The sequence below is a fragment of the Helicoverpa armigera genome, chromosome 22 (genome assembly GCF_030705265.1).
Source record: "Helicoverpa armigera isolate CAAS_96S chromosome 22, ASM3070526v1, whole genome shotgun sequence".
Taxonomy (NCBI): Eukaryota; Metazoa; Arthropoda; class Insecta; order Lepidoptera; family Noctuidae; genus Helicoverpa; species Helicoverpa armigera.
The window spans coordinates 5,475,510-5,503,504 of NC_087141.1; the positions used below are offsets into that span (position 1 = coordinate 5,475,510).

The 27,995-nt window shown below is 35.1% G+C and overlaps 1 protein-coding gene across 3 annotated transcripts; it reads right to left on the reverse strand.

Annotated features, from left to right (window-relative positions):
* On the reverse strand, positions 1-27,989 carry LOC110380735 (transmembrane protease serine 9). Of its 3 annotated transcripts, XM_021340820.3 has the most exons (11): positions 27,834-27,989; positions 20,317-20,535; positions 16,903-17,255; positions 15,503-15,601; positions 14,865-14,958; positions 9,912-10,016; positions 7,861-8,037; positions 3,283-3,450; positions 2,317-2,473; positions 1,374-1,406; positions 1-228 (listed from the first exon to the last, which is right to left on the reverse strand). In XM_021340820.3, the coding sequence occupies exons 1-11, from the start codon at positions 27,834-27,836 to the stop codon at positions 35-37; spliced, it is 1,602 nt and encodes a 533-aa protein (XP_021196495.2). In that variant the 5' UTR covers positions 27,837-27,989; the 3' UTR covers positions 1-34. The 3 variants fall into 3 exon arrangements, with proteins under 3 accessions (XP_021196495.2, XP_021196497.2, XP_021196496.2); XM_021340822.3 differs by lacking the exon at positions 14,865-14,958 and having other exon boundaries at positions 15,508-15,601; XM_021340821.3 differs by lacking the exon at positions 1,374-1,406.
* Between the last annotated feature and the right edge of the window lie 6 nt (positions 27,990-27,995).

The following is a 27,995-nucleotide window of genomic DNA, read 5'->3' on the forward strand; positions in this document are numbered from 1 at the left end:
CCAATAACAGAATTAATCTTTATTAATAAAAAGATCAGAAATCTGACACAGTAGCATAGATCCAGGGCAAGAATTTGGCTAAGTCTGTGAATATGACGTAGTGTGTGGGGTCACAGCGGTACTCGTTCTGCCTCGCCACAGATAAGGAGACGAGGCCGCGGAGGTACCAGATGCCGTTTTGACGGAACACCATGCCGCCGCCGCTGTCGCCGTTGCAGACTGACGTACCTTTAATTATAGAATGGAAATTAGTTATTTTTGGATGATAGTAGGTAAGTTCTTTTTTGAGGTTGTAATTAGGGTCAATTCACACTGAAAGAGCAGCGGCCGGCAGCGGCCGTAAGAGCACGGAAAATGTAAGAGCGCGGCGCGATGCGGCGCCGCGCGGCGCCGCGCGGCCCGCCGCGCTCACGCTCAATCCCTTGCAATTACGGCCGCTGCCGGCCGCTGCTCTTTCAGTGTGAATTGACCCTTAAGGTACACCTGTATGGACTTGGTTCCTCACAAGTGCCAATACCATGCTCGATGGAGCTCAATCACTCTTTGATTATAAAGCTGTTAATAGTAGTTGTAGGTACGTATCCTGGGTAATTATTTACGTACGTATCGTTTCGACGAACCTTGATGTTATTTTTATTGCTAACGGCCAGTTTCTTCATCAAAAGTAAAAGTTAAAGTAATATCTAAAGTAAAAGTAATGGTCAAATTCGTTTTTGCAAGGCTAAAGTGACAGCAAAACTAATATAAAAAATGAATTTAACCGTTACTTTTACTTTAGACATTACTTTGACTTTTACTTTTGATGAAGAAACTGGCTGTAAGTCTAGTTTAAATAGCTGGTACTATTTATTATGCCATGGCATAATAAATAGCTGGTACTATTTATTATGCCATGTACTTACCTAATTTTATCCCTAGTTATAGAAATTCTAGGTTTTCTACCATGCATTAATAGGGGATTGGTTAATTAGAATTTCACTAAGTATAAGGTAGGTACGGTGTTGCATCTAGTAGGTATGCCGAACCAAAGTTATACCTAATTTGAAACTCATACGTGTTTACCAACAGTAAAACCACTACAGTAGAAGATAGACATTAAAAGAAAGGAGTACGTTAATAGCTACCACCGATTTGTCGAAGTACAAAGATAGGTTATACTACTGTTAAGAATCTACTTATTCATCATATCTATGTACGATAGGTAAAGTGATACCTACATAAGTAGGTACATATTAAAGAAAGCATGACTTAACTAGAAGGCATTGTTAGGCAGCTTATGTGCAAATTAAAAGAAATATTAATTAAGCGGAAAGTGCTTAAGCGTTTGTGCTACCGTTACCTAGTTAGCTTATTATGAAACAAACTAAACATACTTTCCCTAACGCCGGTTTTTTCATTGTAGAGTCCTGGAAGCAACAAGCAATTTATTACGCTAACTCTAAATACTTTTAATTGTAATAAAACTATTATTTATACACTATCTACTTAAACCATTATACAATTTAGTTATGTACATAATTATTTAGAAAAAATATAAGGACGTTAAAGATGAATCGATATAAGGAAATGGATAGGCTAATGGCATCAGTCCTTTTTAAAAACTTCATAAAAATGATGAGTCTTTCATGATGTAGGTTATGCATAAAACCTGGCTAAGCAAAGATTGTAGACTGCACTAGAGGCTTTAAGATGAAAAATACATAAATAAATAGCAGACAGATGAGTTTCAGGCAGATATGCCAGATGAAAAGCGCAAATCGCCCTTGAAAAGAAATATGAAAGACGTAGCGAATGAAATGATTTGTGATAGCTTGTTTATTGAAGGTACAGACAGAGAAAGTTTTTTTTAACATCACGTACCTACATGTTAAATATTCAGATATATTAAATTATTATATAAAAAAAAACGACATCAATTATAACAACTAATCACTAGACTAGACTTCATGAGACTCAGTCTGGTGGTAGTCGGACATCTCGTTTTATCCTTTGGGTACGGAACCCTAGAAACAGATCAATCACACTCAAACTACATCAATTATAAGTATTTACAACCCGTGCCGATAAAGAATGGGATTAGAAATCGCGACAGCTGTATTCAACTCTCGCTCATGTGCTTATAGTGTATGAGCGAGAGGTAAATACAGCTGTCGCGATTTCTAATCCCATTCTTTATCGGCACGGGTAGTAATTGATTACATAATAATTATATGTAGGTAAAGAAGGCCTCGTCCACAAAAATATATTTACACAAGAAAAAACAAATACAGGTATTAGATTCTAATTTCACACTAAAAAGTTTGAATAATCGCTCACCATCTCTATAACCGGCGCAGTAAGTGTAGTCCGAGGTGAAGCGCACGAAGAACTCGCTGTATGACCTGATGCAGGTCTCCTGGCTGACCACAGGCATCTCCACCAGGCTTAGCTCTTCAGTCGCCACGCCCGTGTCGTCGAAACCCCAGCCTACCACCTGGAAATGAAGATTGTTTTATATAGGAGGTAAAAATACAAAGTATATTGCGAACTTAGTTCGTGTGTTGGGGACTTTATATAATATTTATGTAGATTAGTGTATTTCCCACTTATAATTAAGTATGTACCTAGTTACGTACAGAAAAATGGTTAGTATATTCCCGATCTGAATAAAAAATCTTGACATTGATTTTCTTAGCCAGATGATTGCTAGATGTTAAATCACGTTTAAATAATAGTTAATTTTATCAAAAGACTAGGAAAAAAAACAAGGCTTTTTAAAATAACCAAAGGCTTTTTTGCACTATTTAATTAATTTTCAATGCACTATACATATTTACAAAATTAATTAATATACAATATTCTGAAAGGAAAACAAAAATCTGCAAGGCAGTTCATTCATAATTAAATACTCCAGCTTTATTAACAACTCAACAATTATTTACACGTCGTCTTTCAGCTAATTAAGAGAAAGAACGTTAATTGAACGTTCTGCAGCAAAGCGTCGGATAATTACGGTGTTCCGACAAAACTGCAGTTGCAGCGAGTTGGCAGAATGGACTGCGCCTTTGCCCGCTTCGTACTGTAAAGTTGCTAATTGAACGAGTGAACTATAGATCTGTTTGCTGTTTTACTTTTAATCTGTGGTTGTATTTGGCGCCAATTAAGTTTTTGTTTTCTTTTCCCTTTGCTTGTTTTTTATTACGTAAAATTATTTCATTTTCAGTGAAATAAAAAACCAAAAAGTACCTAAACCTGGTAAAATACGCAAATGCAAAAATAGAAATAAAATGAATAGGTACATACCGAACCCTTCTTCCCAATGACATTCTTCAGCGCGATTTCATTGTCAGGCCACAGACAAGCTGGTCGGATCCAATCAGAGTACTGCACCGGCTCTCTGAGCTCCAAGATGGCCACATCACGACTGAATGTAGTCGCGTTGTAGTCTGGGTGCACTGTTATTTTTCCTACCTGGAAAATTGGAGTAAATCTGGTGTTAAATATAGTAATATTTATTACGAAAGGCCTGATACACGTGTTACCTTATGATAAATAAAGAAAGCACATAAACTAGGTCTTTCTTTCGGTACGAAAAACGTCTTAACCGATAAAGAACCTCTGTTTATTTTATGAAGTGAAGTTGTTCAGGGTTGTGTAGGGTGCGGATAAACCGAAAAAGGGTAGATTTAAATCTCCATGTAAAAATCATAAAAATAGGTTCAAAACAAACAAACACCCACAATCATATTTATATTATTTTGGATTGACCTATGAACTTTGTGTCTCCTATTACGCAAAGTCCAAAAGGTACCTACAACCCAACATTAAATGCAGCCTACAACTGTTTCCTACACAGAAGCCAGAAATACGAGCTTTTAGCTCGCCTGTATAATAAATATTCAAGTCAGGGTGGACGTAAACCCGGTACATACGGGGGTTACTAATTGTCACTAATATGACATTCGGACCGCACCGACGTCAGACGTTCTGTTTGTAAACCATGGACAACAAAATGACTAGCGGAGATGGCATAGCACAAAATCTCATAAGAAAGTAGCGCGCCAAAATGCGGGTGTTGGAGGGACGAGGGACGTTACTAGCTCCGCCCTTACATTCATTTGAACCCGCCTGTTATTTTCAAAATAAAATTGCCAAGCAATCAAGACAAATCTTTGACAGATTGGTTTTGGTTTGACAAGGAACCCGAATGCCTCGTTAGTTCTAGTTACTGATCACGCCTACCGTGCGTTGCTTGATCTATAAGTAGGCGCCTGATCTACCTTCCTTATGGCATCTCCGCTATCTTTCTTTCCTCCGTGGAAATTACTGTTCATTTTTAGTCATATGTGTTCATTTTTAACCGTAGTGTGTTCACTTTTAGTCATTTTGTTTCATTTAAAAGTGGTATGAGTTATGAGTACCTTGTTAACCGTGTAAAGTCTGAATGTCTGGCTTCGTTTCGGAAAATGTTCTGTGTACTCTTTTTCGTGCTGTCAAATGTGGATGTTGCTTTATATCTTTCATGCTTTTAAACATAAACATAACTTTTACTAATTTAGATACATTACAGACTTTATTTTTGTAATTTATCTTTAGACTAGCTGCGGTATCACCCGCGTCCTGAGGGAGGGAACTACTGGCCGTACCGGGATGAATAGCCTATATTACTCGGAAAGAACGCAGCTCTTCAGCAGAGAAAGAATTTTTAAATCGGTTATAATAATGCTTTTCGAGTCTTTATAATGGACCTAATAGATCTAACCAGCTCATCATTACGTCTACTCTCACATTTCGTAGGTACGTAACAGCCATCCCGGTAATTAAGGTTGAGCTGACTGAAAGGGGAAGCTCAAATCGATCAGTTGTAAATTTAGCGATGGACACGAGCAAACTTCTCGCCGCTGTTAATTAATCTTGACTTGCGAGCCTGTTTTGTAATTCAGCGTCTGATCAGACAAAGGGTTCTAATTTATTTTGGTATTAATGCTTTGGGGTTAGTCCAATTGTGGTTGCGTGTTTATGTTGAAAATATATAAATAGAAAAGTTTTGAAGGAACATTTTGATTTTTGAAAGCTGATGTGTGAACGTACGTAAATCTTTTATATCTACATATTTTACATACATATTAATTACTCTTCAGTTTTGCGTCATTATCATTAATTTAGGTACTGTATAAACTGATATTTTGGAGAATCATGAATGATCATACCTAATGCAATTAAATTGATAGCTATAATTTTACGGCGCATATCATTTCTACACTTCACCATAGACACGCAGGAAAATATTTCCCGCAAATAAAAAAAAAAACGATATCAAAGTCTTTAATAACCACTTTAGAGCGCAATAAAAAGCTTTTAATTAAAAGATTTTCATAGAAAAGGAAGCGGAAAGCGAATAGCTGAGCTGTAAAGTTCTTCAAGTGGTGCAACGAACAAATACAGCTATGAATGTTGAGTTCCAAGTTTAGAGAGCTCATTAGCGAGTCATAAAACTTTTGTAGTGGGATAGAGTTCGCTGATAGACTAAAGTTGTCTATGATAGTTGCTTTATCTATATTTTTTGCCAGATTTTACTGTAAATTACGATTTTTTGTCCATAATCCTTTTTACACGCTTTTTATTAGCTTCACCTGTATGTTTGTATGTTTTTAACCGACTTCTTTGGGCGCGATTTTGACCCACTTTAAACGGCCAGATTTCGTTCAAACTTTGTAGATTTATTGAGGACCGATGACAATACACTAATTTGATAAAATTATTCCATTTTTAACCGACTTCCCAAAAAGGAGGAGGTTATACATACACATCGATTACTCCGAGGTTTATAGACCGATTTACGTGATTCATTTTTTGTTCGACTCAGAATAGCTGCCAGTTGGTCCTATAGTCATCAGGTCAGGATCTGATGATGGAAACCCTGAGAAATCGAGGGCAACCTTCAAAAGTTGTAGGCATACATAGGGTAAAAACCTGACACTCAGGTGTACGCCTAAAAGCACTATTCAACTGTGAAGATTTGGAGCTGACCTGATGATGGAGACCAGAGAGGGTCGAGGGAACTCGACAACTGAATATGTAAACTACCTCGTGTTTGGGCTTATATCATTTGTATTGACGAGACCTTTGCAACAGGGAAGGTTTGGAGCTGATCTGATGATGAAGACCAGAGAAGATCGAGGGAACTCGACAACTGAATATGTAAAATACCTCGTATTTGGGCTTATACCAGGCCTCTGTCACTCGACGTACTTGCGCGCTATAAATGCCTACCGCTCGCTGGGTTACCGGTAACCCCACGCGGCTCAGGGCGCACAACAGTCACACGCGCCGCGCGCGTTCCAATATTATTATTTTTATTTCGTGGCATGTTATGCTGTTGGTTTTTATTAGGTTTTTTAAGCTACCTAACAAACTGATGGGTTATTTTGAGTTGTGTTGGTTTATATGCGACTTTGTAAGATTTAGAAACATTTTATATTTATGAACTTATCTAGTAATTCTATTTTTTTAAATATATTAATACTTATCTACTTTATGATTTTTTTAACAACAGAGATCATTAGGTACTTATTTTACTTTAGATACCTACTTAGTTATATGAACTGTATTGTGAGTTTTGTAGCTCAAAACACATCTCGAGTGTAAGTAGGTATAGTTCTGGTACGCAGAAACCAATTTTAGGTATGTATCAACACTCGACGGAGTTGTAACATATGGGGTATGGCACTTGTGCTCGAAAAATAGTTAAAACCGCCTTTGATTTTGACGAAAGCTTGACTTAAGTACTTACCTATGCTTACGTATTAGGTAATATTTAGTAATATGTACCCATACTCCATTTTAGAAGGCAATACAACAGTTAACTAAAGAAAAATATTCTTGATATTAATTTTTATTTAAAAACTCAGTTTTAAAAAAGGCTATCTTAAAATAAGCCTAACTTTGTTTGCCTACTTAAATGTTAATAAATTGTAAGAAGCAACCCTAAGCACGGCCACGGCACGGTTGCGGTCACTGAACTGTGCGCTATCGCATTGGAATAACAATCAAGCGCTCGAGCTTTTAAGGTTCATTTTATAACGCAGCTAGGAATTTGTAGGTAGTTGGAGAACTTGTAGGTGCTTATAACAGTAGGTATGGACTTTTTTGTATGGAGTGATTTATCTGTTATGAGTAACTATTATATAATCTGTGCTTATACTCTTTGTATTGATGAGAACTTAAGACTTATATGGATAGTGACAATTATTCGTATCACTGAAAAGCTGTAAATAAAAAACTTTTTTACAAAAAAATTAAACCGACTTCCAAAAACACTAAAAAGCAAAAAAAATAACTTATAAAAAACCAAACTAAAAAGTAGAAAATAAATAATAGTTTAAAAAAAACTAAAAAACACGCTTTTTATAGAAAACCGAACTAATAAATAGAAAATAAATTTTAATGAATTAAAATTAAGAAAATAGTGTTAAAAATTTCAATGAATATAAATTAATAATAGTGTGAATAAAAAAAAAAAATTATTAAAAAAAAAGCGTGGGGTGCATCGTGTCAATAGTTATAAATATTTTATTGTCAGATATGAGTAGAGTGATTATCATTTCGAGAATATCTTAAAAAGCACCCCACGCTTTTTTTTAATAAAATATTTTTTTTTCAATTACGATTTTTTGTCCATAATCCTTTTTTATATACGATCCGCTCATGTTAGATATTTCTTATGTAATAATTTCCCAATTATTAATTATTTGGTATCAACACAACTGCATTCATAGACACTAGACACACATACCTTCATTATAAGTTTTAGTATAACGTTTATAAAACAGTCACTATTTTCTTATAGGTGACAAGAAAAAAAAAATGAAAGCTACTTACAAATCTAACTTGCACCCCTTCTACCGAAGTCCTCAAGTTATGCTTCCCCAAGTAGACCGTCAGGGTGTTCTGGTCTACCAGCCGCTGTGACTGCTTCCTGGTGACACAGTGTGCGGCTGTGATCACATGACGATGGGTCACTAGAGTACCACCGCAGATGTACTTGTTGTCAACGGTCTGGAAAGTCAGAATGAAATTTTGTGGTTCAGAATGGAATAGGTACCTATGCTATTGGTAATGTTTGTATTAGTCAATGAAGGAAAGTTTAGTATTAAATTGCAGGCTCATTTGAGTAAACAAAGGAGCTAGGTTTTACGGTACAATAAAGTTGGTCCTGCAACGTGGCAAGAAAGGGGCACTATAGTTAGATAGTTAAAGCTGGCTTCCAAAGTGAGCTATAAAACATACAGTCATGGACACATAATTAAAGACACCCCCCGACTCGAAGTGAAATAAATAGTTATGGTACTGACATGAGCTTAAGCACGGTATAAACTGCAGTGTAATAATTATTAAAACAAACATTACATTGTGTTCTTTAAATTAAGGACAAAAAATATTTTCTTTCTTTAATACTTTAGATATAAAGCTCTATGGGAAATGAACACTAACTTTTGTAGAGGATACTTGGCTGGTCAGCTAATTAAAGACAGTTAAAGCCCAGTTAAGAAAAAAAAAACGAAAGATACAAATAATTGCCATACTTTTTTTTAGAAGTGAGTAAAATATTTATGAAAACTCGAATTAGGTAATAATTTAGGTTTATTTCATTAAAAATTTTCATTTTAGTCCTATCAATAAGACTAGAACAAAAATTCTGGTAAGTAAAATGTTTTAGGCTTTTTAATATTATATTTTGACATACGGATTTATTCATACCACTTGATCTGTAGTAAGGACATGGTAATAAATTTATTATTAAAGATTTCTTATCAATGGCACTAAAAAAGGCATGGTTTGAGAACAACTTAAAACCGACCCCAAGGAAAACTTGTCCGCAAACAGACTTTAAGGCGGTGCTATAGGCAAATAGTGAACCATTTACATGATTCGGTACTGGTTTTTTTGGGAGTCATCTGATGCTAAAAGGACGACAATTGTGTCTGCAGAACTTTTAGACTACAACCGGGTCGGGAAAAGCTGTAAGGCATGGGTATCGGAAGATGTTACTTTTGGAAAAGTACCGCGTGTCCATACTGTAGTTGGCTATTTCTATCAAATGTGAAAGGTGCAGTTAACAAGTGTTCAAAAATGTATTTTTTTTCTCATTAAACATAGGGATACGAATAATCCTAAAATAATGTATCGAAATTAGTCGCCTCCAAAACATGAGATGGAACCAAAATACACTAAGAAAGTTCTCAAACATAGGAGGCGAAAAAGTAATAGTGTGGGACTTCTCTCCACTACTTGGTGTGGTGATCTTTTAGAAAGATATTATTAAAAATAGGCGAATTCAAGTACTATAATATTTTAGAAATAGCATTTTGTTATATGCTAAGCATAATTTATCGGTCCTTAGCGCTTTCCAAATTTGAAAAGTTCTGAAAAACACTGTAAGAGTAGTCAAAAGGACTCCTTGATCGAGCAACTTATGACGGTTTTGGTTTGGCCCATCGCAAGTTTAATAGAAAAAAAACTGGTGATCGGCCAGAAAACACAATGGCGATAAGTCATCCATGAAACATTGATCAATAATTTGCATTTCTTCCTCTGAGCAAATGGAGTGTCTTTAATTATATGGCCAGGCCACGTTATGGTTCATACCGCTCGAGATTCGGATAAAGCGAAAAAAAACTTGTCGCGAAGGATCACTGAAGATAGTCTTTAGTTTTAATATTTCACAATGCCCTCTTAAATATTTTAAAATAGAAAATAAAGTTCCAGTAACAATCAGAAAAAAGAAATACAGATGAACAAATAAGATGCCAACAGTGTCTTTAATTATGTGTCCATGACTGTATATGTATAAGACCCCTTTCCTCCTTTCCGCTCTTATGTGAAGCGGATGTTCTTACAAACTGGTAGGAACCCCGATATGGTACTCTTACCTGAGTCTGGTATAATGCAATCTGCCAGGGCCATTGGCCTTCCAAAGTGGGTGTCCCATTGACCACCAGTGGTATTGGGTTTAACACCACTTTGCCGCACTGAGCCTGTAAAAACATTAAAAGTTACTTAGTTCTACCTAGTGTTTTTTTTGTGTAAGTCATTAGTATTTTCTATGATGGTTTTTCTACGAATGTTGTGATTTTGTGGTCGGCCATTGTAGTTAGTCGTTGATATAGGTACCTATGTTCCAGATACGTGCTTAATGAGTGGGTTTATCGCTAAATTGATGACAGCAAAAATAATGCTTGCTCTGCTTTCGATTTTATTTTATTTTCTTAGCACGCTAACCAAACATTTTACTGTATTTTTTGGTAAATCCACTAAAATAAACATGATATTAGGATAACAATATATGATGGCTGAACGTTAGTTATAAATATAAAGTTTTTCCTCATTTTCCGATAAAAAAAACTGTAGCCCCATTAAAACAATTAAACTCTTTCAATAATTAGCGGTCACAATCAACAACCGCAAATCATGTTGATACGAATAAAATTAATTAGTAACAATTCATTTTCCATGACAATGAAATGATTGCACAATAATAATTCTGATAGGCACACAAACCACAGTCATTGTTGATTCTATCACGACAGCCGACCACAAAACGTTCTGTTAATTGGAAATATGTTACTTAAGATAGAAGATAATATATGTCATGTTGCTAAGTTTAAATAGGAACGATTGTAGATATAATGTCATTAGAATATACTAGAAGGTACAACGTTAATGTAAAGTTGACGAAACTTAAAAGAACATATTCGATTTTGGACCTCATTAAAAAAATAGGTACCTGTTTCAAAGGTATAAAGTTCCATTTATCTATTACGTCAATGACAAGGTCCAAATATTATTTAAAAATAAAAAAGAAACTTCTTAAAGTGTTTTAAGTTTCGCCAAAGGCATACTAGGTAGGTAATGCAAATTAGCAATTAATTATATTTAAAGAAATAATTAAAAGTTAATGGCCAAATAGGTCATAGAGCATAGTAGTGGGAAGAAATAAAAATGTCGGAATTCTACTACATTAGTCTAAAAGAGTGTGTCTACTTTCTAAGAGTGCATGAGGGGAATATTTAAATAAGCAACAAACTCTTGTTTCTCATCTCAGTGTAGATGAATGGAAACTTCTGGAAATATATAAAATGCTGTAAAAATTGTATCATGCGGAAGAAAATATAGCGAAACTGCAATTCTGTAAAGTTATCTGAAATCTGGCTGAAACTGATAGTAGATATTCTAATTTTAAGAAGACCCAAAGAGGTCTTATTGCTTGTTAAACGCTTTAAAACTTTTTCGCGGGAACACTGATTTAAAAAACGTATCAAAAAATAAATTGTCTGAATCGTGTTGATGTCTGTTCAATACGTTTGATGAAAAAAAAAAATACATACAGAATATTTTTATTAAAAAATTGCATAAAAGAAATAAGAGCTCGATTTTTTAAGGCATTTTTTAATAAAAACTCCTGGAATTAATAATTTTTGATGCAACATAGTCTCCCGTTTCAGGATTATGCGTAAACCATTGCCGATTCAGCGTAAATAATAAAGAGACATGAAAAAAGAATATTCAGAGGATTTTATTTTTTACTGGACGCAAAAGCACTATTTTGATTAAAATTTTATAGACTAGCTTCCACTCGTGGATTCACCCGTGTCCCGTGGAATCTACTTCCCGGAATGAAAATACATACCTACCTATCCTATATGTAAAGTTGGATCGTAATGGCAAAATATTTTCTTACTTAGCGCTACAAAATCCTATTCACAAAATCATACAAATGTATTTATTAAAACATGTTAAAATAACGCATAGATACCAGATTTTTGACACTAAGGTTTTTTGTTCCCCGCTCAATCAACAAAATCATCTGGCCTCTTCTTTGCCTAACTTTGTTGGGGTCGGCTTCCAGTCTATCCGAATGCAGCTGAGATGCTTTATGCTTTTATTTCCCCATCAAATAGGTATAAAAGTATTAAGTTCGAATATACGATTTTAAAGCACCAAGGTGGTTGATCGTTTACTCGGAACGAACTTTTAATATACCGGTGACATCGCTTTATTAATTTTGGCGTTTTCCGTCATTCAATTTTCCTGCTCGATTGATTTTAATAACGTTTTCCAAGAAACGCGTCCGCTTTTTTTGAGTTTAAATAAAATAATATTGCATCTCTTTTCTGTTGGTTTCTTGTTTTTTGTATTTAGTAATAACAACTAAAGCATAATAATTATTAATTGGATCAATAGGAGATGCATTATTTGTAACATTCTCGTTCAATTGATTTACTAACTCAATAAAACACAAAAATAGTCATATTAACGACCTAATTCATAACATAAAAATAAACCAAAAATACTTAACCAGTTTGCTATAATTATTAAATGTAGATTGAATAAAAACGGTCGGAACCTCTCGGCTTGTAAGGTCAGACATACGTACATACGTTGGTCACAGCCCAGTGAATATACAGGCTTAGACTGTAATTTATATGTGATCATGTAAACAGAGGATTAAGAGTACGATAAAACGTATTAAAGTGATTTGATTAGATCATTTGATTTTTTTGGGATAAATTTTTCTGTTTTGTAATTGAGTTTTTACATCCCACTTTGAATTTTTATTGACCCTATCATTATTTTTTCATCATCAATATTGCCTAGGAATCACCAGCAGGCAGGGGATGAATGTCAGAAAAAAGTATCTTATTTATGTTAGGAATTCGTATTCAAAATCGTATAAAATATATTCCTCAATAATGTTCCTTTCACTACTAACTAAAATCAAGATAAAATTACATTGTCCTTCACTACTTTTACACTTACCGCCATTAAAAAGGACCAAATTCCATTTTGTTTTTCTAGAATACAAATTGCAATGCGGATACAAAAGTTGTCCGCTTTGTATTAATCTAGACACAAACAAAACTCGGAATGCTGAGAAAGACTTTCGCTACAAGATATTTTTGAAGGTCAAATAATATTTACTCTACAATTGCTGAAGTAAATAAAGGGTTTTTGGTTTTAGCTGTACCCGGATGTTTCCTCGAAACTAAAACGAGAAATTATTTTGTTATGGTTTTCCAAGTGTTGGTGTTACCGGTTATTCATGGGTTCCGAGAAATTTTGAATGAAATAATTTCGTGTAAAAGTTTTTGCATTTAATTAGTTGGCGTACCTAATAATTACAAAAGAAACTTATACTTTTTTGTTTCACACTGTGTTATTTGTAACCAGGCAACTGCTTAAGTTTTCTTTCTATTTGGTTTTTAATGTAAATAATATCAGTTAAAATAAATAAAGAATAGTAATACGTTTGAACAATAACCATTTTTATTATTAAAACAAGCAACTACTTAATATTTCGATTTTTAAATTGTTTGTTTTCGTTTGCTTCAAACGAGTTTTCTACGTCATTTTCTTAATTGTGAAGGTGTCTGTTCCATTAAGTACGATACGCAAGTATTTCTTTTAATAAATATTTTTTGACCCTTCATTTATCTCATCGCATCCGTTGTACCCAAATGAGGACACTAGACTTTGATAATGACATTTACACACACTCGAGGTGACCCTTTGACATTTAAAATGGTCGACTTCGATATAATATGGCCGAGATTTTTTGTAGCTTTTTTTTCTCTTTGGTTTACATGTTCTGCGTTGTGTGGATTTGTTTTTGAATATGTTGTACCTTTGAAGGTAAATTTTTGTTCAAAATGTATTTCTTCTAGATTCTGGATTACAATAACATTTGCAGATAGAAAGATCTTGTGACCTGTATCACATTTTTCTTGTGACCGAATGGTATTTCCAATTTCTAATTTCTGTCTTGTATCTTAGATTCCGATTAAAAACTAGCTAAAACTTGCAGTTGGATTTTATTTGACATAGTTTGAACAGCAACTAATTTATGTAGATTGCAAAAGTAAGCATAAAAATCTTTAAGAACTGTGTCATCAAATGGGGAAATATTATTAATAAAAACTTTCTAGACAAGTTGAATGGACACTATTCAACGTCATTCAATAAAAACATTAAAATTCCCAACACGACCAACTAGGCAACAACCAGTATGCAAATTATATAAATAGAATTAATTTCTATGTGGCAACAGATGTAAATAATTGATTTAATATAACTGCCGTCAAGGGATTCCCCAAAGACGATGTAATCAAACAAAAAACCTTTGGTTCACAATAAACGTATGATGAAAAAACTTGAGTGGGTCTATTGAGAGTGTGATCATCATTTTCATGTAAAGCATTTATCTGTCTATCTATTTATAGCTTTCAATTACCTATCTGTTGTTTTGCTTACTACAGATAGAAGTTTGTATTAGCTTCTTTGAATACAAGTCACAATTTCAATCTGTCGTATATTTTTCTATATTCATCTTTCAGATATTTGGAGTCATTTAATTGGTTAAATTTAATTTACAAGGCCCATTTTCTCCAACTATATAAACTTCCGTTTTTCTTAAAACAACTGTTAACTTTGGGAAATGAACATGAAAATTCATAATAAACATTGGTTTTAAGAAAACTGACGCTTATGTCATCGAGGAACTTGGGCTCGAGTCAGTCAACTGTCTTTGACAGTTCAAAAATTACAATTATAGCCCAAAGGCTCCAAACTGACTAAAAATAGACCTCTTAGATTAATCGTCGTCTCGTTGCGTCGCTCAATTTCTTCAAAATTGAGAATCTTTTCCATATATTAATTTAACTTTGCTTACTTTTGTATCTTTTTAATAAGAATAGTGACAGTCAATTAAAATATTGTTCTGTTTTTTTTCTTGTTTTTTTTTTTTACGTAATATGAATGATGGTGTGAACGTTTTTTTTTCTGTGTGAAAGGAAAGAAAGTAAAGCAGGAAATAAAGAGGGGCTCACCTGCCCACCAGGAGTTTTAGAGTTAGTACTATCTTGTGCTGGTAAAGTGATGAACGCTGGGCCTTCCCAGTAATCAGTGTCTCGCGACGTTGTACTGAAAATATACAAACAAATTAATGCTCTGAAAGCATTTCAAACATTGCTTCTATTCTTCTTCTGCTTCATAAACATTGCTATTCTTTTTTTGAATACTTCAATCTTTGGCCATAAACAAGCAACAGAAATGCAAAAGCTGGCTGATACTAGTCGGTTTTACGAAAACTTTTCACTAAATCTGATTTTAGTAATTAAATGTTTAAAAAATAAAAGTTTTATTTTATGATAATAAACAGCTGTTTTCCTTAATCGGACTGGTTGTGAAGATGAGCCTTATTTGAGTCTATAAAGGACCAGTAATCAAGTCAATAAAGATTAGAAACTTTTTGGCACGTAGAATTGCAATGGGCAAAGTTAAACCCCAAACCTGAATACAAAATGTTTACTAGTACCTAGGTACAGTCAACTTCAGGTCAGTGGTAACATTTTTATAGGAAAATCGTACTTATTACTATTGAGTTAAGGTGCATGACAGTTACCATTGATGTGCAGTCTACCGTACCTATTGTATATACACAAGTAAAATGTAGGTAAATACTTGCCTTACGGGCTTCTTGGTAGACCAGCGATCTGGTCTTAACGTGGTGAGGACAAAACCATTGCCCGGTCTGTCCAGGTCTTGTGATGGGTTGTCGTTGGGGCTAAAACAAGATTTATCATTAGTATTAGGTTTTAGCAGTATTAATTCTGAATTACTTATATTAAGATATTAATTAAAAAGCTGCTAAATCTGCAACAGTTCAGGCTAAAAATATATCTTAATAACACGAAGTAGGTAAGCCATATGTTTTCAATAAACAGTATTTAAACAACCTTTATAAAAAATACTCTTGGTCTACTTATTTCATATAAATTTTCTGTTATTGCAACAACACTATTGGAATATTTCTAAAACATATAAGTAATGAAGTATTCATACGATAAAGAAGCTACCATTTTTATCAAGAAATTATTATGACTTTGCATAGTACAAAGGAATATCAACGCTCAGGTAGCCATTTTTTTTTCTTTTTAATAATTAGAGGTCCGATCACGACAGCACTAATTAATATTTTTTCAACAAAGGGCGAATTAATGACCCGGCTTGCGGTACAATGTAATTTGTATGACAGTGGTAGATAACAGATGATATTAATGAACGTGGCAATCAATTGCTCATTACATCTGAACTGACGTGTAGCCGCCATGATGGATTTATTTGAGCTGTGACGTCATTATTTCGCTTTGTGGGTTTTAGAAGACTTTCACAAAGCAGCCCGGAGCCTGGAAGTTGGTGATTGATACACCCGTGCATCGGAGAGCACGTAAATGTCGGTCCTGCGCCTTATCTCTCTCCGGTCGTGTCGGTTTGCCGTCCCATCGGGCTATGAGAGTGAAGGAATAGGGAGTGCACTTGTGTCTGCGCAAATGCTTGTGCACTATAATATGTCCTGCGTAGTTGGCTAATCTTCTTACATGAGAACAGCCGCCGTAGCCGATAATCGGCTAGGAGGACATCACATCACCTGTACTCTTTAGATAATATACTTTTCTACATAGGTCATGAGAGGAGGAGAGTAATTAGCTGAGCTTTTGGGGAAAATAAACAAATGCCTTGCGATCCACATTTACAAGGACTTAAAAATGTTGTGAAATTCTAAAAATCTGTCACATCTGTAACAACTGTGTGTATGAATGAGATCAGAAAGCGAAATGTTTGGTCTCATAGGGTCAAATTGTTAGTAGTAAACATATTACGCAAGCAAGTTCTAGTGATAAGTATCGCTCATTGTCACAAACTAAATACTTGGTTGACGTTAAGCGTTCTCTATTCAATTCTAATGTAGGGTTTTTTGTCTATGTTGCGATATGTATGACTGATGGGTTATTTTGAGAAACCAACTGATTTTTAATGGACCATTTTGAACTTTTGTTATTTTAAATATCAGTAAAAATAACTTACATATTAGCAGGAACAGCATTGTTGCTAGGTCTCTGAAAAACTGGACTGGGAGACTCCCTAGGCGGAACTCTTACGGGCGTCGTGTTCAGATCAATCCCCATGTTAGGTCGTGTTGTAGGCCGTCTCACAGGCTCTTGTAAGTCAGGCCTATCATTGTCGACTGGCCTAGGAGTGTTGGCATTACAGATCTCCCTTCCATTCAGTCTGATGGCTTGAAGTCTTGGAGTCTTGTTGAGGGGGTTAAATTGGACGAAGAACCGCACGGCCACAGCAGGGCCGGGGCTGATTTGCATTTCAGCATTTTCAATCTTGAAGTCCTTATTGTCTGTTGTCGAGACATCGCCAACCCAGTTCTGGAAATAATTAATAAAGTTACAATGGTAATTTTGGTGAAATCTTGAATATTTTATCTGCAACTGACATACTTATTGGTGCAGTTTTTTCGAAAATAAAAACTGGCAATACCAGTTTATGTGTTTAAGGAAAACGATTCACTCGGTTTACAAAAAAAGCCAAACATATGTTAGGTAGGTATGCCGATTAAAATGTATTTATAAAGTGGTCGAAGAGTAGTGGAATATTTTCTTTAGAAGCATTAGATAGAAACAAAAATTCCATTGTAGGTTTAATTGTCACAGAATCGTCACTGACATACTATGCACACAGAGAACATACCACTTAATAAGAATTCGTCCAAATTATACCTCGATATCTTTCCATCATCTAGCATTCCTTATGCTTGTCAACAAGCAGGGTCTCACACTAGTGCAAACCACTTTTGTATTCATTCAAATAATCAAAACATTTAACACATTTGAGTTCCTAGCAGCATGTCGATTCTATAAAATATCACAACTCACTTCGACATCACTCTCACTTCGACTTCGATCTAAAGGTGGAATTCCGTGGACGCGACAATAGTCAACCTATGAAAATGTATGGCACCGTTGCCGAGGCCCGTGACAGTCGCGCGCGGCCGACGAATTTCGTAAGCTGCTCGCGGCATTGTCAACAATTTAATTCTGGTTTTACTAAAATTCTATAGATGTTATTAAGCGCTAGACCATGTTGAGAAGCGTACGGCCGCGAGCGGCTCACGAAATTCGTCGTCCGCGCGCGACTGTCGCGGCCCTCAGCAGCGGTGCCATACATTTTCATAGGTTGACTTTTGTCGCGCGCGGCTGCGACAATCGCGACCCACGGAATTCTACCTTAAAGTTTCGTGATTGACATTGTCAAACTACACTAGCGCTTCACTATCGAGCGTGTTGACAAGTTGAACTAAATTAAAGTCGAGATTTTGACAGATCTGCCAAAATCTGTCTATCTATAGGGGAGGTAGGGGAGAGATGGGCAGTTGGGAGATGATGAAATCAGAATAAAGGGGGTCCTTTTATTCTGATTTGATCATAGTTTTTTTTATTGGGTAGTTTACGTTACCGACTGGTAACGGTGTTCATCCATAGACTTTCTGTCATTTCTGTGAGTTGTCAAGAACAAACACTCGTAAAAGTACTTAAATATTTTGTTGCGGTTTCGGATCGTTATAAAGAGAAAACTAATGAAAGGTATGTGTATTTTCTATTATTAATGATTGATTGTCAAAATCTCCAGTTACGATTATAGTAAGTCGATGCAATCCACACCTATTATACCTCTAGAAGAGGTACTACAGCAATAGTTTATGGGCCCCACGTTTTTATTTTAGTCTAATATGACCGGGACCACCGTAGGTTGACAGGTAAGTAACTATTTTTTATTTTCTAGTTTTCAGTGCACATAAGGTAAAACCGTTTTAGTTAAGTTTTTTTACCGATTTTTTTTTTATAAACTAAGTCAAAAGTGTCCAATGCTGCCTATGGTAGGGAGGCTTGGACATACCATGTAATGTATAATTTGTAAATTTTTGTTCTTCTTCTTCAGTGAAAATTTGTGAGGTTATAAATCTGCGCTAAAAATCCTTTATAGAATCTTGTTTCAGGTACCGTTGCCAACTTGATCTAGGGACTCCATATTTATCAGCTGTTAATTTTATTTTTTAACCTTTTGATACCTCTTGTATTGCTCGTTATATTAAATCTTTAAGAATTTCCCGTCGCAAACCATTCTTTTTAACCCCCGACGCAAAAACGACGGGGTGTTATAAGTTTGACGTGTCTGTGTGTGTGTGTGTGTGTGTGTATGTGGCATCGTAGCTCCCAAACGGATGATCCGATTGTAATGCGGTTTTTTTTGTTTAAAAGGAATGTCATTCGGGAGTGTTCTTAGCTATGTTTGGTGGAAATCGGTTCAGGTCTTCAAGGTCATCAGCTCGTTTGTTAGGTGTGATAGGAATGTTACACGCTCAGTTTACTTGCAAGCATATGTGGGATCTAAAATTTGAAATACTAATGTCTTCTGGAACCACTGAGCTGGTCTGCTGTTAGGACACGAAGATAGGAGACGTAACCCTGAACTGCCTTTTAGTAAACCCATCGAGTTTGGGCTCGTTTAATTTGTCTTGACTAGTTTTCTTCATGTTTCTAATTGACGAGAACCTAATGCTGGAAATGGGATGTGGCGGATGAAACCCTAGAATGATATATAACCCTGGATCAACAAAGGTCCATCTTTATTGTTTCTCAATCTGTGCAATTCTCCCAGAGCCAGTTTGTCATGAGGATTGTTAAACAGCTTCCTTTGGCTGAGATCGCATATAGCGAACCCATCATAAAAAGAAGGAAAAATTAAGGAGCTCCTTTAAAAAACCATGAAATAAAATAAAATTATAAATTTAAAAAAACCCCCGACCCAAAAAAGTACGCAATTATTATGACAAAATGTTATAAACGATAAACCCTATAAAAAGCAAAAAGTAACTTTAAACACTACGTAAGTACCAACTAAAGCATGTCAGACTAAACAAAATTTTGACGTGTCGACGGTTTTATTGAAACCGTTTAAATATCTCGTAATGTTGAAACTGATTGTAATTTTTAGGATAGCTCTTTGATTTTATCTAGCCAAACATAAGAAATGACAATAAAAGTTGATTATCTGTAAAATCTGAATTTTTTATGCAATAAATGTGAAAAAGTGCCCATCCCTCCCCTACCTCCCCTAAAGTATGAAATGACATTACGAATCGAAGTGAAATGCGAGTTGTTGATCGAATTTTATAGAATCGCAGGACAGGTCTTTGAATAACATAGCAGCCAGGTCATCGACTTGATCTCCCAAGCATTTTCCGAACTATGATGGGGTCAGCTTCCAGTTTAACTGAATGCAGCTGAGTGGCTACCAGAGTTTTACAAGGAGCGACTGGCTCTCTGACCTCCTTAACCCGGGCTATCCAATAATCCTTGGTAAGACTGGTGTCAGAATACAGACTGGTGGCTTCTGACTACAAGGATGTTAAATAATAGTCAAACTTACCCCAAGTATATCAGCCTTATTATCCAGCACGATATTCAACCACAGCGAATGCAGCGTACTGTCAGTGGACAGGTTGACCACTCCGTACCACCTTCCCGGCTCCGACCCTGGAGGCTCGTACATGAACACGTTGGGACATGGCGAGATGGGAGTGGAGCCTTGGGAGTCCTGCTCGAAGGTGGGCACGGCTAGTAATGCTAGGACCGTGAGTGCTGTGATCTGAAAGGGTAAAGTAAGTGATATAAGTCTGGACAGGTCTAAGAATTTTGAGGTTCCGAATTTGGATTAGATGAAGCTAGTGACGAAGTGACAGCCGCGGTGATCGATGGATCGTTTGTAATGTTTGTCGTGGTCAGTCCGTTAGCCGATCAAACACAGTTGGGAACAGGCTAGGTAGATAATGTTCAGGAGCTAGATGCTACTGACTTCTCAATAAAACGCGAATTGATCAAATGGCTGGCTTCAAAGTGGCAAGGTTTTTGAACAAAAATTACATTTTATTTTTCATATTGTTCCTTCAACCGTAAATTGTAATTTCAATTAAATTTTGTAAAGAATTTTTCTCAGGGCATCTTGATTTTCACCGCAGGTGTTGTACCTATTTTTAATTTTGCGCACTGTTGTGGTTTTAGCCTGGCTAAAGAAATAACGTCAATTCGAAAAAATATAACTCGTATTAATTAATTACTCTAAATTGACGCCTTTTAGTTTAATTTTTTTTACGAGGATAGTTTTTTATCTTTATTGTAAAATTTTGGGTGTATGGTTGTTTTGAATACCTCAAAACAACTTTTTTCAAAAGACTTGATGAAGGAATTTTACCATGAAGCTTAAATTGATGATGACCATAGCTTAAGGCAAAAAATGGAGTTTAAAAAAAATAGCTATAAAATGTTGCCGTTGTTCAAGTTCTTCTGCCTAAGTGCGTTCACTTCGAGATATATTTAGAAAACAGGTTAACTTAGTCGATGAGGCAAACAGAACTGAGATGCTACCTGCGTAGAACTTAGGAATGAAGAATGAAGGTAGGTAATGGAAAAATATCGACAATGTCAGTGTTATTTGCTGTAGATAAATGATTATAAATCTCCGAAGGTAAAAAAAAAAAAAAAAAACATCAGAATTGAGAACCTCCTTGTTTTTGGAAAATCAGTTGAAAATATTCTGTGCTTCCACTTAGAAGGAGCCTTTGTCCAGCAGTGAACATACTGTGGTTGTTACGATCTAAATGGGGATCAATTGTTTATTTTTATAATTTAAAACATGCTCCGAATTAATTACAATGTTTTAAGATGTTACTAACAGCGAAGCTACGTATAATACATAGCATGTCGTGTCTTAGCCAAATTGCCTATGATCCTCAATGATGTCGCTTTATGAGGATCTGTATTTATCTTTAGAGCCTCTTAAAAAGCAGTGTTAGTAAATGTAAGTGTAGGTACCAGTAGGTATAATTTAAGGAGGAACGTGTAAACTATTTTAGAAACCACATGTAATATGTCAGTCAAGGAGCTTTGAACCTTATACCAGCAGTAAAAAGGTTAAAAATACAACGAAAATTTCCTCGAGACAAACTTCCTATTTTTTGTTTACGTAATGTCTTGAAAGACCTGTGTAAATCAAAATAGACAATGAAATGTATCATGTCTAGGTGAAAATGGACACTGGGTAGACCTTTTTGTTCTTTTATTCAGAGAAAATAGGATCAAAGGATCAATTCTTCAAAATAAAAGTGTTTTGTTTTGGACAATATTGAGTCCATAGAAAAGGAAGATTGCTGATGATCTAAATAAAACCGATTTCAAAAATATACCTAAATACTTAAGTCCTACGTCTGTCAAACCATATGCTGAAATCGGAACGTGTCAAACTGAGACCCTCCGATTTTGAAAATGGTTAAAAATTACCAACAGCTTTGCGAGTCTCGCTTCGTGAAATGGTAAAAAAATAAGATGCTTATTCGTGACGACGCCAATTAAAAAAACTGTTTCAGAATCATTTCAATGTACCTTACCTGACCAGAGATTATAATGTAAAACATTCTTATAAACATAACGTTAACATATTGCCTAGGAAGTTAGCATAATGACGTATTGCGTAATTTGCAATTTTATGTAATACCATAGGCTTGATGACGGATGTATAATAGTTTAAGTATAGTGTTCATGAATAATGGAATAAGCCTTGTATCGTAAATCTTTGTAAACTGCCTTGTTGAATGTTGTACAGTAAGTATTGTGTTGAACGTTTTTGGTATTTTAGTCGCGAAAACATTTGGTATAAGTTCCCAAATAGGTAAAATGTCTATACTACTTAATATGAAAAGAGGAATTATGTATTTATTTGTACCGAGTAGGCTTCGAAAATGGAACGATATGAAAAAATATTTCACTGTTGGAAAGCTAGACTGTCTCCTAGTAACATGGGCCATATTTTGTCCGGGGTAAGTACGGGAAGTAATCTCCAAGACGCGGGTGGAACCGCGGGAAAACGGCTAGTTTATAATATAGTTATAATATAAAAATACTGGCCTCCGGTAGGCTGGGATAGCTTTTCCGTCCTGATTAGTAGTTTTTATACTACAACCCTTACGCCTTAAATCCGCAACAAACCACTCAATTATGTAATGTAACAACAGAATGAGCAATTACAGATCCTTAGATCCCTAGATATTAGACTTACTAGAACAGGAAATTACTTAATTAGCCGAAAACAATTTGCCACAAAATACCCCTATTATTTATACCTATGTATTTGTACGGAATGTAACCCTTTAAACTGGCTTGCGTAAGAAATTGGAGTCATACGCGTGTATGGGTTGAGTACCTAACGCTTACACGAATATGTTTTTGGTGATTTACGGTGGATTTCAATATTCTATATATTCTGTTGGTTTGTTTACTAATATTGCTCGTATGGGGCTAATATCAAAATCCTAGTACTCTATTCCGACAGTTCTTTGTTTTGGTGCAGTTGACAGTTCCTGCCAGTCAGTACAAACAATTTTCCCTTGAAAACTGATAGCTTTATCAACTGCTTCGGCTATAAGCAAGCTTTTATTGATTCTGGTTGTTACTTGTACCGGAAAAATTTGGGTTTATGTGAATTAATAAAAAAATTGAAAGAAATCTTTTGACTTGATAAGCAAATCTTACTAGGTAATAAACTACAAATATTATAATCCTACTAATATCCTACTTCCTACTAATATTATAAATGTGTGAGAATGTATGGACGAGTGTTTGTTATTCTTACAGGCAAAAACGGCTTGACCATTTTTAAAAGTTAAAGTATGAAGCAAATAAAGAATGCGGGCTGAGATTATTATTAAATCATAGAGAATACTACGAATTACAATGGATACAAACAACTCCTTGTACACAAAGTTAAATATTGCCAATGCCCGTCGTAATTTTTTATGAATGGTGAATTACTTAAAAGGGCTCAGTAGTTCCGTAGCGCTCGTAGTCATATTTCGTAGCTAAGCTACGGTGTAGCAGGTATCACTTTTGGGAAGTAGGCAGGTATTACTTACCGAGGTAATTATACAAATATGTTATCCGTTTTTAAATCAGTTAAAAAAGACTATAAGTACTGTACAACTTACATATTTTTACGCAGTACATTTTTTGTATAATTTACTACGTAAATGTTTATGTACTCGTATTTCGTGAATTGATGTTTTTTTTGTGTTCAGTATTATATACATTGAACTAAAGTAAGAAGCCATAGATATTCCATATCCAACAAATAAGTTCCCAAAAAAAAGTTTGGCTTGCTCAAACAAAAAAAAGTTACTTGTTTTATACCAAAAAGTATTTAACATCGAAACCGCCAAGTTATTGGACTAATCGTGGAGGAAAACAACAATTCTGAGAACTTGTAATAACGTCTTATAATTATGAGGATAACACGTTATTGCTTATGCGATTGTCATGCTTCAAAGTTATTTGATTAATGAGAGTCGCCACGTGGATGTTTGCTTTTTGTGCTAAGTACATGATAGTAGGAATACTATCTATCTATAGGTACTTGTATAGGTACTAATATGATTCAGAGGAAAACAACTTTTTGTTTGTTTGTTTTCCAAAGGAACCTCAACTAAGTACTGCACTCATTTGAAAAATTCTTTCACTGACGGAAATCTGCACTATTACTATTATATATTTTATCCGGGTACGGGCTGAGGTTTTCGGGTAACACAGGAGAAATAGCGAGCGGCAGTTAGTTATAAAAAAAAAACTGTGACTGGACATTTCAAACTACATATTGCTAATTTAAAAAAAGTCAGTGGATCCTAAACATTCCTATTGGTTTTAAGCTAGAACATGGCTAATGATTCTACTTAATTTAAACCAATTTTTCCATGTAACTCACACAGGGAACACTCACCTAACCGCGAACACAAGACGTGACGCATAATTAGTGTTTGTTTATAAAAATGTTGTAAGTACCTATGTTAGACCAAGATCCAAGCATAACTTTTGGGAAGCCACACTATCTCCTGAGTCATCATCATCTTCCAAGCCTTTTACCCAACTATGTTGGGGTCGGCTTCCAGTCTAACCGGATAACTATCTCCCATATATTTTATAATAGTAGAAGTAGTGTCTACGGGACACGAGGAAACCATGGAAAGCAGCTAGCATTACGCATATGATACTTTATAAGTTAGAAGCTATATGGACCAGGGGACAGCTTAAAGAAGTTGGACAGCTATGTACTTTGTACCTAGGTATTTCTTAAGACATACACTAAGGTATCATCAACCTAATTATCGAGCAAGTCATTTACCTGGCAGACGTGACGCAGCCGTGCGTCATGGTAACCACATCCAACAGTGACGCGTGGGATGCAAAGATCATGAATACAATATAAATATGTATTTATTTGTTTGTTAACTATTTCCTATTTGATTGTTTTTGTTAAGCTTAGAAGCTTGAGAGGAGCATGTGCTTAGTAAGAAGGCTGGATTTACGAATTAGATATTCCTCAGATTCCACCTGTGTGTTGAAAATCTTCTGAGCGCACTTATAATAAACATATATGTATGTCCTTATCAGGCTATAGAATATCTGTGTACCACACATTTAAATTGGTTCAGAAGCTTTGGTGTGAAACACCCTAAAACGCGCGATACACATATACTTAAGTAAAGAATCCCTTGTCAGTTCACAAAAATTGTTTCGTAAACAACGTTGATCATTACGTTCATATCTATGTATTATTCATACCTGTGTGCCTCAATGTAATTTGTATTTGCCAAAAGTATGATCGAAAAGGTCAATTTTTTATCATAAATGACAGAGAACGATTCGGAGAAGCTGTATAATGTCAAGTGAGATGTTACAGAACCACTTTAATAGTTTCTATGCTTTTGAAACGATAATTTTTCTACTTTATAAAATTCTGAGAAACTAACTTAAGTTTATGAAGTGCTGAAATAATATGTTTCTGACCGACACACTTACAGTAAGTTAGTGATTTACCAAGATACAATAGGAAGGAACTAAAGTAGAATTATCTTTTACTCGTAAACACTACTCGGCCGGAATATAAGCCATCTTGACCCAAAACCGAGCATTTTCTGAGTGCCCTTTATAAATTCTTGTTACGCGGTGAGCAGCGAATTAAAATCTTTTCCTCAATCCTTCTTAGGGGCGATAAGTAGCCGATACAATAGGCTGGCGAGTTCCAAACTTAAATATGGTCTCACCGTTCTTTGGTGCAGTTCAAAATCCTGCCAGTGAGTACAAAAATGCTATTTTCCCTTAAAAAATTACAGCTGTCTACTGTACAAGAAATTCGATAACACCATAATATACAATATACACTGGGGAGTTTGTTGCACCACTTCTTCCGAGGAAAAACACATTGGAAGTGGTGAAGGGTGGGCGTTTTGGCGACTGTCTTTTGTAAATTTTTGAGGTTCAAAAAGTGCTGTTTTGGCAGCCAAGTTTGAAAAAAAAAAACAAAAAACATGTGTTTTTATCTTGCTCAATAAAAATTAAATTGTTTATGGTTTCTGCGGTTTGACAGCACGTTTTTTTTTATTCGTTTTTAATGATGGCAAATAAAGCTTTGATTGGAGATCCAAAAATATTGTTGTGGTTTCCTAAAATTAAGTTTTAATTCGCGAATCGAACAATCATAATTGTGTGGTTGATATTAAGTGGAATAAAAAGTGGAGATCAATAAGAAACTTGTTGTATCTTACTTTTTGTAGGCGAATTTATGCAAATATCATATCAACATTTGTTGTTTACGAATTCATATTTATTTATGATTATGAGTAACATTCAATTGTCTATATCAATCTACTGTTTACCTAGAAGATTGTCATGGTATGGGCATGTAATGAGGAGGGATGATAAGCATGCAACAAAGTGTGTGCTAAGTATGAATGTAGATGGATGGAGAGGAAGAGGAAGACCTAAGAAAAGATGGATGGATTGCCTGAAAGATGACATGAATAGGAAGGGAGCGAGTGTCAGTATGACGAGTGACAGGGGAAAATGGAAGAGGATGACATATTGCACCGACCCCAAATAAAATTGGGAACAAGGCAGGAGGAAGAAGTTACCTACAATTAATGGTCATTTCCTATATTCTATCAATCTGTTACTGCAGATACAATTTTGACATTATCCCCATACAAGTAATGTCAAACACCTAAGAATCTCTCGTAAGCAAAAAACTAATAGGTTATGTATTGAGGACAGCTGTTAGTGGTTCTTCGTATTAATACTGGTTTCCTTTCTAGATACTCAAAGCTGTCAAAGCAAAGTTTCTTAGACTTTCCAGCAGGTATTCCTAGTTACAAACTTATTGATACTTAAGTATGTTAAGGAAAGACTTGAATCATGAACTAGTCAGTAAGTGTCTGCACTATAAAACTTGTTTTGGTTTTTAGTTTTTATTTATTATGTGCTAAGTCTAAGTTTATACTGTACCAAGTCTATTTTCATAGTTGCTCGGTCAGTAGTGGTTATAAATGATTTGATACCTACTAGTCCATTATGATATTCAATTTCGGGGTTACAACTTTGGTAATTTCATAGTTAAGTTAAAGAAAATAGATAATTTAATTTAAGTTAGAGGGCGATTGTTATTGACAAAGGTCTATTAAAAGTTTAGAAATGTATGTTGTACGTTAAAGTATAGCCTTCGTCGTATAAATTACAGATTACCGTTTTGGGCGCAGACATCTTTCAAAAAAATTTGAAGCACGTCTTTGGTTTCGTGAAAGTAAGAAGATAGATATCTTCTTTGGTAACAAACTCTTTGGAAGAATTCTTTGTAAGGAATGCTGAAAATCCTCAGTAACCTGGCTCGGATTAAATAATAAAAAGGCTACCTCCGTCGTCTCACAAACCGGTCCACCACCATTTTGATCACAACACGACTGACATTCGTTGAACACTTAAAAAACTTCCTCTACGTTTTAATTACACATACAAACATAATTGCACAATTATTAATAACACAACACTGTTATTCTTAATCACCATTCTTACCATTTTCAAAGGAATTTTCCCGTTGCTTAAAGAAACTACTATTTGTGGGAGTTCACACACAAAAAAAAGTTTTTTTTTTAATCGAAAGGCGACGAGCGCCTACCGCGGCGGAGTCTGTAAGAATGACAAAAGAAAATCATAGCAATATCTTAGAGGTCAAGT

Excerpts from the sequence above, each read along its gene's own strand:
- LOC110380735 (XM_021340820.3), bottom strand. Across the intron at positions 2,474-3,282 it reads TCATTGGGAAGAAGGGTTCG|GTGGTAGGCTGGGGTTTCGA; the intron begins GTATGTACCTAT and ends CTTCATTTCCAG. Across the intron at positions 1,407-2,316 it reads CTGCGCCGGTTATAGAGATG|GACTCTACAATGAAAAAACC; the intron begins GTGAGCGATTAT and ends TGTTGCTTCCAG.